General features: G+C 44.6%; 1 protein-coding gene across 5 annotated transcripts in view; it reads right to left on the bottom strand.

The window, feature by feature from the left end:
* The window catches only part of CDK5RAP2 (CDK5 regulatory subunit associated protein 2), a 165015-nt gene that overhangs the window by 90340 nt on the left and 64743 nt on the right, over positions 1–9932 (bottom strand). For all 5 annotated transcript variants that reach the window (XM_080940011.1, XM_080940013.1, XM_080940012.1 and 2 more), the window contains one exon: positions 1–151. This exon is cut by the window's left edge and continues 20 nt beyond it. In XM_080940011.1, coding sequence (XP_080796137.1) covers positions 1–151 — 151 coding nt within the window. The remainder of the gene's footprint in view (positions 152–9932) is intronic.

Here is a 9932-nt window from a genome sequence, read left to right as displayed (position 1 = left end):
GACTGGTGCTCTCTGTCCGACTCCTGAGTGCTTCTTCCTGAGTGCGGAACTTCGTGCTGCTTTCACCCGGAGGACTCTTGTAATGTTTCTCCCTAGCCTTCTCTCGCTCATCCACCTCCTTTCGTAGTTTCTCAACTTCATTTCTAAGGTCCTGGAGTAAGAAAAAGGAAAAATGGGATTCACATGACAAAGACTTCCAGGTGACAGTTTGTTACAGGCTTCGCTTCCAAGTTATGATGAGAACAAACTGTTCAGTATATTTAACAGACACAGGCTTCTTTCTCATTTAGTTTTACAAAAACCAATTTTCAGGACATCACAAATTTAGAGAAGCTTTTATATGCATGGTATTATTTATAATGATGAAAAAAACAAAAAACAAAAAACAAAAAAAAAAAAAAAAAAAAAAAAAAAACCCTGCCTAAAATCGGGGAAAAATAAGAGAAAGTAATATAGAATAAAATATTTTCAAGAACACAACTCCGAGTAAAGACAAACTGAGACAATCAAGCCATGTGTAAAGTCCAATGCTCTTTGTCCCCAGCATGCCTGGCACTGAGGGAGCACTCGGAGTGGAAACATAACTCCTGAGCAGAAGGACAACAGGGGCTTCCAAGAGGTCACTCCTTTCTCCAAGTTTTTACATCTTTTTCCCCCTGAGATTGTATAACGCAAGTAATCTGAAGAGCCTATATTAAAAAAAAAATCACAATAACACACAAATTCACTTGGCAGTAAGGTTTTAGACAGACAGGAAAAATGACAATATACAACAGGTGCTGTGCAGTGACTCTGTGGGGACGATTGTTTAGAAAACCAGTGACTGTAACTAAACAAATGTGCACCAATGGGAATCAGCTGTGGCACAGTCTCACCAAGGAACACTCACACTGCACAGAAAAAGGAATGGGGTCTCTCTGAAGGAGTCCAAGGGGAAAGGAGAGCCTACTGTATTTCACCTTCACACAAACTAAATGCCCCCAGAAGACAAAGCAGAGAGCTGGATAGGAGAGACAGGGAAGAAAAAGACAGAGCTACCTTCAACAAAAAAGGGGAAAAAAAAAAAAAAAAAAAAAAAAACAGAAGTAGCTTTACAGATGTGGCCATCTAAACTGTTACACAATTATCCGTTTTAAATTCCCCCAAAGTGGGTCTGACTTTGCATGGCACTGACAGGTAATCAAACAGAAAAATGAGTTTAGCAACCTGCGGATGGAGGAATGAGCCCCCTCCAGAGGTTCCTATCTCTCCATGGGCACAGGAGAAGGGAAAACATATTAAACTGGTTTAGGTGACTGTCTCATAAGTAATCATGTTAGTGGTACATAATATGTATTTATCAATGAGTGGCTATTAATCTCCTTACTTCTAGGACTTTCAACCCAATAGAAAAGAACTCAAACAGAAACTATGTTAAACTCCTTGGAAATGTAAGTACGAGCTATCCACGTCTTTACACTAAGCTGTTTCCTTCCCTCTACTGAGCAGGTCACTATCACTGCTCTGCTGATATCCACATGGTGTTCTCAACCACTCCCCAACTAAAGAACGTGCGTTTTCTGTGCACGCCCCTAAAGCAGCATCGCCGGCATCCTCACAACTAAACGCTGCAGACCTCTGGAGAGGCAGACCCGGCTCTGTACATTTTAACGGGTCCACAGGAAACTGTGGGACTCATGAGAGATCATCTCGGGAGAATGGATGACTAACTGTAGACTTGGCATGGGAGCAAAGATGAGCCCAGACATCCTTTCATCCCGAAGAGGGAGAAAAAGATCAAGAACTGCAGTAAGCATATCCAAGGGAACCAACCAGGATCAGTATTTTCCACTACTGAGGGGGAGAAATTGAATTTTCGTAATGATGAGCAAGTAACTAAACTACATCAGAAAACCACAATCAGTGCTGGGGATATGGCTTAGTGGAAGAAACTTAGTACGCACAAGGCCCCATGTTCAACCCCCAAAGACAGAAAAGTATACGCACACACATGTGCAGTAGTGGTGAGAAAATCATAATTTTATAATACTTTAAACAATTTTACTTGCTCTGACAGAATAAATGCTCTCAGAGATGTTCCCATTCCAATCCCTAAAGGTAAGAAGGAGTAAACAGATGAAATTCGGTCTGTGTAGGGAGCTGACATTAAAGGACATATGTCTTCCCGAGTTACGCTCCAGGATAACTCCAGGAACCCTTGAAGATGCAAGAGCTGGAAGACGGAAAGAGCCCACAGGTCCAGAACCTGCAGCCTTCAAGAGGAACACAACCCTACGAACCACCTCCATCTCAACTTGGTGAGGGCTACTTCAGACGTCTGACTTGCAGAACTGTTAAGATTGTGAATCTGAATTGTGATAACCTGCTGTAGCCATAACATGAAGTCAAATGTCTACAGAACTCCTTTTGTGATTTTTTTAAATGTTTAATTCTTCCTGCATAAACTGCCCATCATTACCAAAAGCTACATAAGAAAAAACAAATATATTTTTACAGGGATACTCATCTGTAAACTAAAAGTAATGAAATCAGATAACCACCATTTTGTAAACAGTTACAAAATCACCCAAATATTTGAAAAAAAAATATTTTTTAATCAAAAATCTAAGATGAGGCCATCTTAGATCCTTAATCCAAAATAAGACCACAAACACATTATGACCTTCTCTAAACAGTAAACCAAACTTCAATTCTTGACAGAGTTTTTGGTCAAGAATTTTTTGGTCAGTTGTTTGTTTTTAATTCTATACACAAAATTGTCCCTGCTGTCCCTGGGGGATTGGTTTCAGGAGCCTGAGGGATACCAAAAGTGACACTCAAGTCCTTCCTATAACGGTATAATATTTGCAGGGAATTCCCCCCACATTCTCAGATTGCCATAATATTTAGAACAATACAAATGCTGCACACATCTGTTACATAATATTGTTAGGGAACAATGACCAGAGTCTCTACATGTTTAATATAGACATAATTTTCTACTCAGGGCTGGTTAAAGCGTGGATGCAGAATCCAGACACAGAGCCAGCTGTAAAGCTAAGCAACAGGAACAGAATAATAATGAATAAGCGAGTCCTGCCAACAACTTAAGCCATGTTCAAGCTGCGGGTTCTTCTTTTAGACTTCCTACACTTGCAGTCAGTTTTTACATTATTATGACTGTGGTTTGGGATTTTTCCCATCTTTATTCATTCTATTACATCATGACCCACAAAGAACATACAGCGACTAAAATAACGAAGACGAACAAAGAACAGTTTAAAAAACAAAAGAAAAAAGAAAGAAAGCTGGCATGGTGGCTTAATCACACCTGGCCAGCCTGCTCTACAGAGAAAGTTCTAGGCCAGCTAGATAGGCAGAGCCAGACCTTGTCTCCAAAAACAAGCAAACAAACATTCTACACAATGTTCTCATTTACCAATTCTAACAAATATAGCAAAATCTGTTCACTGTGTCTTCACAGCCTCCAACTCTTTGAGCCTCCACATGTCATGTTAGTACATTGCTACGGTTTAATTGATGTGGGTAACTTTTACTAAAGCGTTAGAGCTAATTTCTCAGGAGAATCTCTGAGAGGGCTTTTTAGGTCAAAGGACACACATATTTTGGGAAGTTTTTCCAAAGAGGCAATGACAAAAGAAAAAACCAAGTGCAGCAGGCAAAGCACTAGAGGCCTGCTCCGAATCAGTGTCGGTACTAGTTCCTGAAGTACTTGCTAATGGGACTGATAGGAAAGGCTCCTTCACAACTGTGTTAAGTTCACATTTCCTTCACTACCCATGTTTGTACACTTGGGCATAGTTTCCTTGGTGGTGTTCTGCCCGCCCTCACTGAGAACTGCTGTAGCTAGCTAGGGGATGGCAACACTTCCCAGGGCAGTTCAGACAAAGACTTATTATCCCTTGAGATTCATCCAAGAGGAGAACAGAGATGACCCAACAGTTACTTAAGAGCACAGGCTGCTCTTCTAGAGTCCCTGGTGTGATTTTTAGCATGGCAGCTCACAATCCCCAATCCCAGAAATCGGATGCCTTTTTCTGGCCTATGTGGCACATCCATGTAAGTAGTACACAGACACGCGTACATGCCAAACACACATATACATAAAAGTAGATTAAAATTAAAAATTAAAAAAAAGAACCCAAGGTGTGCATTTAAAAGCACAGATTTTATTCTTCCACATCAGAGTGCCTACCAGGGCAAAGCACATCTGCCTTGCTAACGCTATTACTGAAGAGACAGGAGTGACTTGTCCAAAAGACAGGACTTGGTTATATCTCTCCCTTGGGATCCTGATGCTGTTTCTAGCCAGGGCAAGCACACACGGTGAGGCCAGAGAAGTTGGCAATGAAATGAGGAGGGCCTGGGATCGTCCCCCGTCCAGGATCAGTGGAGCACAAGCGATTGAGGCCAGCACTTACCATGACTAGACCACGGGCCAGACATCCAGCAGTTACTTCATCTACCTAACGGTCTAACTGATGACACAAGTCTTTAATCCCAGCAGCTGGGAGGCAGAGGCAGGCAGAACTCTGAATCGGAGGCTAGCCTGAAACACAGTGAGTCCCAGCCAAGGTTCCCTAGTGAGCCTCCTAGCTCTCAACAACCCAGGTACTGAGCCCCATCTACTCCCCGAGGAACCCTGGCTACTACCACACTGCTCTCAGCTGGCTGCTCACCCACTGTTTCGCTGTGGCTTACATTGTAGGTATGCACTCAAGCCATAACCGTCAAGAGTGATGTACCCAAGTCTGCGTTCAGAGCTGCCCTCACTCCCTGCAGTGTCTCCTCACTCTGGTCTGCATAACCTCCCTCCCTCACCTCCTCCTCACCTCCCTCCCTCACCTCCTCCTCACCTCCCTCCCTCACCTTCCTCCCTCACCTCCTCCTCACCTCCCTCCCTCACCTCTTCCTCACCTCCCTCCCTCACCTCCCTCCCTCACCTCCTCCTCACCTCCCTCCCTCACCTCCTCCTCACCTCCCTCCCTCACCTTCCTCCCTCACCTCCTCCTCACCTCCCTCCCTCACCTCCTCCTCACCTCCCTCCCTCACCTCCTCCTCACCTCCCTCCCTCACCTTCCTCCCTCACCTCCTCCTCACCTCCCTCCCTCACCTCCCTCCCTCACCTCCCTCCCTCACCTCCTCCTCACCTCCCTCCCTCACCTTCCTCCCTCACCTCCTCCTCACCTCCCTCCCTCACCTCCCTCCCTCAACTCCTCCTCACCTCCCTCCCTCACCTCCCTCCCTCACCTCCTCCTCACCTCCCTCCCTCACCTCCTCCTCACCTCCCTCCCTCACCTCCTTCTCACCTCCTCCTCACCTCCCTCCCTCACCTCCTTCTCACCTCCTCCTCACCTCCCTCCCTCACCTCCTCCTCACCTCCCTCCCTCACCTCCTCCTCACCTCCTCCTCACCTCCCTCCCTCACCTCCTCCTCACCTCCCCCTCTACCATCTCTTGCTGTAGCACTTGCCAACACAATGTGTCCTCAGTCACACTAAAGGTACTGTAGCAGATTAAACAGAGCCATAAACTCTTTGACTTTCCCCATGGAGAGACATAGGGAATCTATGTCTCTACATTTTACAGCTTTGGAATGTAGTGACCACTGCAACCTAAAGAACTGGGCTATTAACAGTTCAGCCCCAGAAGTTTCTAATTCCTGTCTCGTTGGGCACTCCCTTGGTGGCCTGCATGTTTTACATCTAAGAGGCATGGCCATCCTAATTCTCCTATGCTGGTGAGACTGAATGTAGGACTCCAGCTGATAACCTCAGCTTAATTTTCCACCCCCTCTAACAAGGGATCATAAGAGTCATCAGCCCTTGAAACCAGCCAACCTATCAAAGGAGAACCAGGAGAACCAGGAGGAGGAGCCAAGTGAAGCGGAAAACCATTCAGATGAGCACTGCCCAAATTACTAACAAAATGAAATGTAACCAAGTCGTTATTTTAGATACCAACTTTGGGGTGATCTATTATACAGCAATAGATAACCAAAAACAGCACTCAGTACATATCAATAAATTGAATATGTGCAGTAAAGAATAATATAATGAAATAAGTAATAATACAAGACAGAATTTGGGGTCTCATGGTGCTCTACTACTGACGCACACACATACCAGCCCTTCTGCCATTTAATGGGTAAGAGGCTGTGGTGGATTGCATAAAAAAGGCATCATTAGGGAGTGGTACTACTAGGAGGTGTGGCCTTGGTGGAGTAGGTGTGGCCTTGGTGGAAGAATTACTTCACAGGGGCAAGCTTTGAGGCCTCAGGTTACTTCCTGTTGCCTGTGGATCCAGATGTGGAACTCTCAGCTCCTTCTTCAGTACCATGTCTGGCTGCATGCTGCCTTGCTTCCAGTCATGATAATAACAGATAAAACCTCTGAAACCATCAGCCAGCTCCCATTAAATGTTTCTTTTTATAAAAGTGTTGCCATGGTCTCTTCACAGCAATAAAACCTGGGAGAAGCTCATTTACCTGTGATCACAGTGAATAAGGCAGTAAACCTGGCTGATACCTGGTTCCAAACCCTCTCAGTTCACGCCTACACCAAAGCACAGGTGTGGGACTTTTTTATAACAATGCAATGATCCAAATCCATTTCATTAAACACACCTAACACACAACTCTGAAGGATTACTCAAAAAAGAAAAAAAAATTGCAATGGAGATCTTAATGTTAAGATAGCAACTTAAATATATCTCTTTCAAATCACAACGGAACTGGAAAGAAGGCATGAAGACCTGAGTTTGGTCACTAGTACATGTGCAAAAGTTAGAAGCCTAGAACACCAGAGCTAGGGGGAAAGGCACTGAGACAAGTGAATCAATCCCTAGAGTACTCTGGCCAGCCTGAGGGAACCAGAGAGGCCCAGGCTCAGTGAGAAACTGTATCTCAAGAATAAGGTGATAAGTAATAAAGGAAGATGCTTGGCATCAAACTCTGGCCTTTGGCACATGCACTGGTGCACATGTGTAACATGATCCTGTGAACACACATACATATACCATGTACACAAAATAAAGTCACAATAAATCTGTACACTACCTTTGCAAGAGTGCACTTTCTTGAGAACTTTATTTTAGTTGTGAATATTGCTTTAAGATATTCCTTTTAATTAGTAAATAATCACATTTATGGGTAAAAATGTCCTGTTTTGATATATGGATATACCATGAAACAACTTTATCAAGCTAATTAACAAGTCTGTCACTGAAGTATCTCTTGTCATGACAGTTAGAATTTGTTCTTTTACAAAATTAAGAATTTAAATATATTATATTCAGCACTCCATACAACAGACCTGGAGGGCTTGTCCCTCTTGCTGTCATTCTGCCCGTCTGGTAACACCTCTCTCTACTTCTGTACACACCCCCACCATCCACAAAGAACCACAAAGAACGTCTGTAGGCTCCGCTTGTTTTCACACCAGGTCCATTCGTGTTGATATCAACGACAGTTTCATTTCATGGCTGAATAATATTTGTGCATGTGTGAGTGTGTGCACACAAGCATGTGTGCATGTGCCGACTGTGCATTTTCCTTATCCACAGGGCAAGTGACGAGCATTGTGGGTCCCTGCATTCTCAGCTGCTGTCAATAGCACTGCAGCGAACAAGAAATGAGGGCGAACATTTCTCAACCTACTTCAGTCCTTTTGAGATGTACACACAAAAGTGCAGTTATGAGTTGTACGATAATTCTAGCTTCATTTTCTGAGAAGCCTTCATATTGCTCTCCCAAAACAATGCCACCAGTTTCCATCCCCACCCACAGTGCACAGGGGTCCCCTTTCCCTGGCCCCCCCCCAATTCGCTATCTTTCATCTTCTTGGTACTAGCCATTGTAACAGCTTCAGGGCGCTAAGTTGTTATGGTTGCAATCTGCATTTCCATGATGAATAGCAATGTGAGACTTTTTTTTCAATTAAGTAACTATTTGTATGCCTTCATCAGAGAAGTCTAATCAAGTCCTTTTCACATTTTGTTTTCTTGCAATTATGTTGTTTTGATTCGTAAATGTTGTGGATACTTACACTGCCCATGAGATATGTGGCTTATAACACACTTCCTCCCCAGAATTCAGGCTGTCTCCTCTCCGTGAAATTGCTTCCTTTCCTTGGCAGAAGCTTTGCTGCCTGCGCTCTCAGGGTACTGTACCAGAAAAGGACCTTCGCCCAGAACAGCTGTCAGAAACTTTACCTGCCGTGCTTCACATCTGGGTTTGAGTTCATTTCAATATGGAGGAACAAGACAAAGACCGAATTTCACTGTCTGGCTGTCCAGTTGCCCACTCCCACTCATTAAAGAGACTGGCTATTTCTATGCCTCTACCATATTTGGACTACAACTACTTTGCAGTCTGTTTGGTACAAGATGGTCTTGCGGCTTTAAGTATTCACACTTGGTGCAGTGTGAGTGTGTGTGCCGCATGTACAAAGCGCTCCGGATCCACTTACACCAATCCCCATGTTCAGCTCTGCCTTTAAACAAACACGTGTCAGACCCATTTTTCAAGGGACGACTCAAGTTCTAGTGTGTAACTGTCGGTAATTATTGTGTCATCTGTTGTCATTTGCTGGAAGTGTTTTAATTTGGCTATCAAGGAGAACATGCAGTAAAGGCTACTAGAGTCTTCCACGTGCCAGCAAGTGTCCCCAAAACTGAGTCACAACATGAAGATGGCCTGCTCCATGACTCTACAGAGGACACAAGCTTTGTTACTCCCCAAAATTAAGGAGACAATCCTAAAGTTTAAAATCATGCTTCGCACACTATAAAAGGAAGGAAGGGGGAGGAGAAAAGATGCAAAGTAGAGGAAGAAGAGGAAAAGAGACAGACACAGGGTGTTTGTACGTACCTGTCAGAGGATATATGTATGACTCATCAAGGCATGGGGAGAAGTCAAGAAACCCAAGACATTAAGCCCTTCCCGGTGCGATGTTAAACCATGCTAGAAAGCATGATAGGAAGATCAGGTCTGAGTTCCCAGAAACTCAGGGTACACTCCTGAGACCATAGGCAGCTAGCTCCCTGCTCCCTTCCAGATTCCTGGCCTGAAACAGGTGCCACACTTCCTACGTAAAAAAAAAACATGGCCCGTGGTCACATAGGCCCAGAGTTCTCCATGGTAATGGGGTACCTAGAGACCCTGAGGGTTTAACCAATATGCTTCCCTTCCCAGACATTCTTGCCTGCAAAAGGTATTGAATCTCAGGTCCACCCTGAGAAGTTGATATACATCTATTTTCCATGATGAAAAACCAATAAACAACAGTTTGGAACCAAGAACTGTCACTCATCTACCATGGCTATGAGGAACATGGAGAAGGCCTTCACCTACAGAGCCACAACTTAATTCTACCACAGAAGGCCTCTCTGTGCTCCCAGCCACAAGCACTGCCAAGCTGAGGACAATCACCACTAAGCTAAGCCCACCACCCCAGTCCCAGGCTCATCCTCAGCTTGTGGGCTTCTTCAGTCCTTGGCTCTTCCACAACTCCTAGCAGTGCTTGGATATCCTTAGTCTGAGAACCACAATGGCCCAGCCTCGATGCAGACTTAGGGGCCCCTGACACGTTGTCCCTGACTTTTTTGTGCCGTTCTCCAGAGGCGATTGGAGGACCAGAAATCATGAAATAGCAGCTTTGGCTTTCCCACATCTCAGACTTTGTTTTCCCATCTTTGGTGGAGCTCGGGGCTTCTTTGAAGCCCAACACAGGATGACAGCAGAGCACTGGGGAAAAGCATTCAAGCATTCCCTGCATTTGGCATTCGGCCCTCCTGTGGCCCTGCCCATCCGTGGGGTGGGATGGTGGGGTGGGATGTTGATCTACACTTCTTCTTAGAATGATTAAATTAGTCATGGGACTCATTATCAGCTACAAGCTACATGGGCCAAGTCACTGTTCCGTGAGATGACAC

Source organism: Micromys minutus (assembly GCF_963924665.1).
Source record: "Micromys minutus genome assembly, chromosome: 28".
NCBI lineage: Eukaryota > Metazoa > Chordata > Mammalia > Rodentia > Muridae > Micromys > Micromys minutus.
Note: the sequence above shows the minus strand (reverse complement) of the source record. Positions and strands in the feature narration are given on the sequence as shown.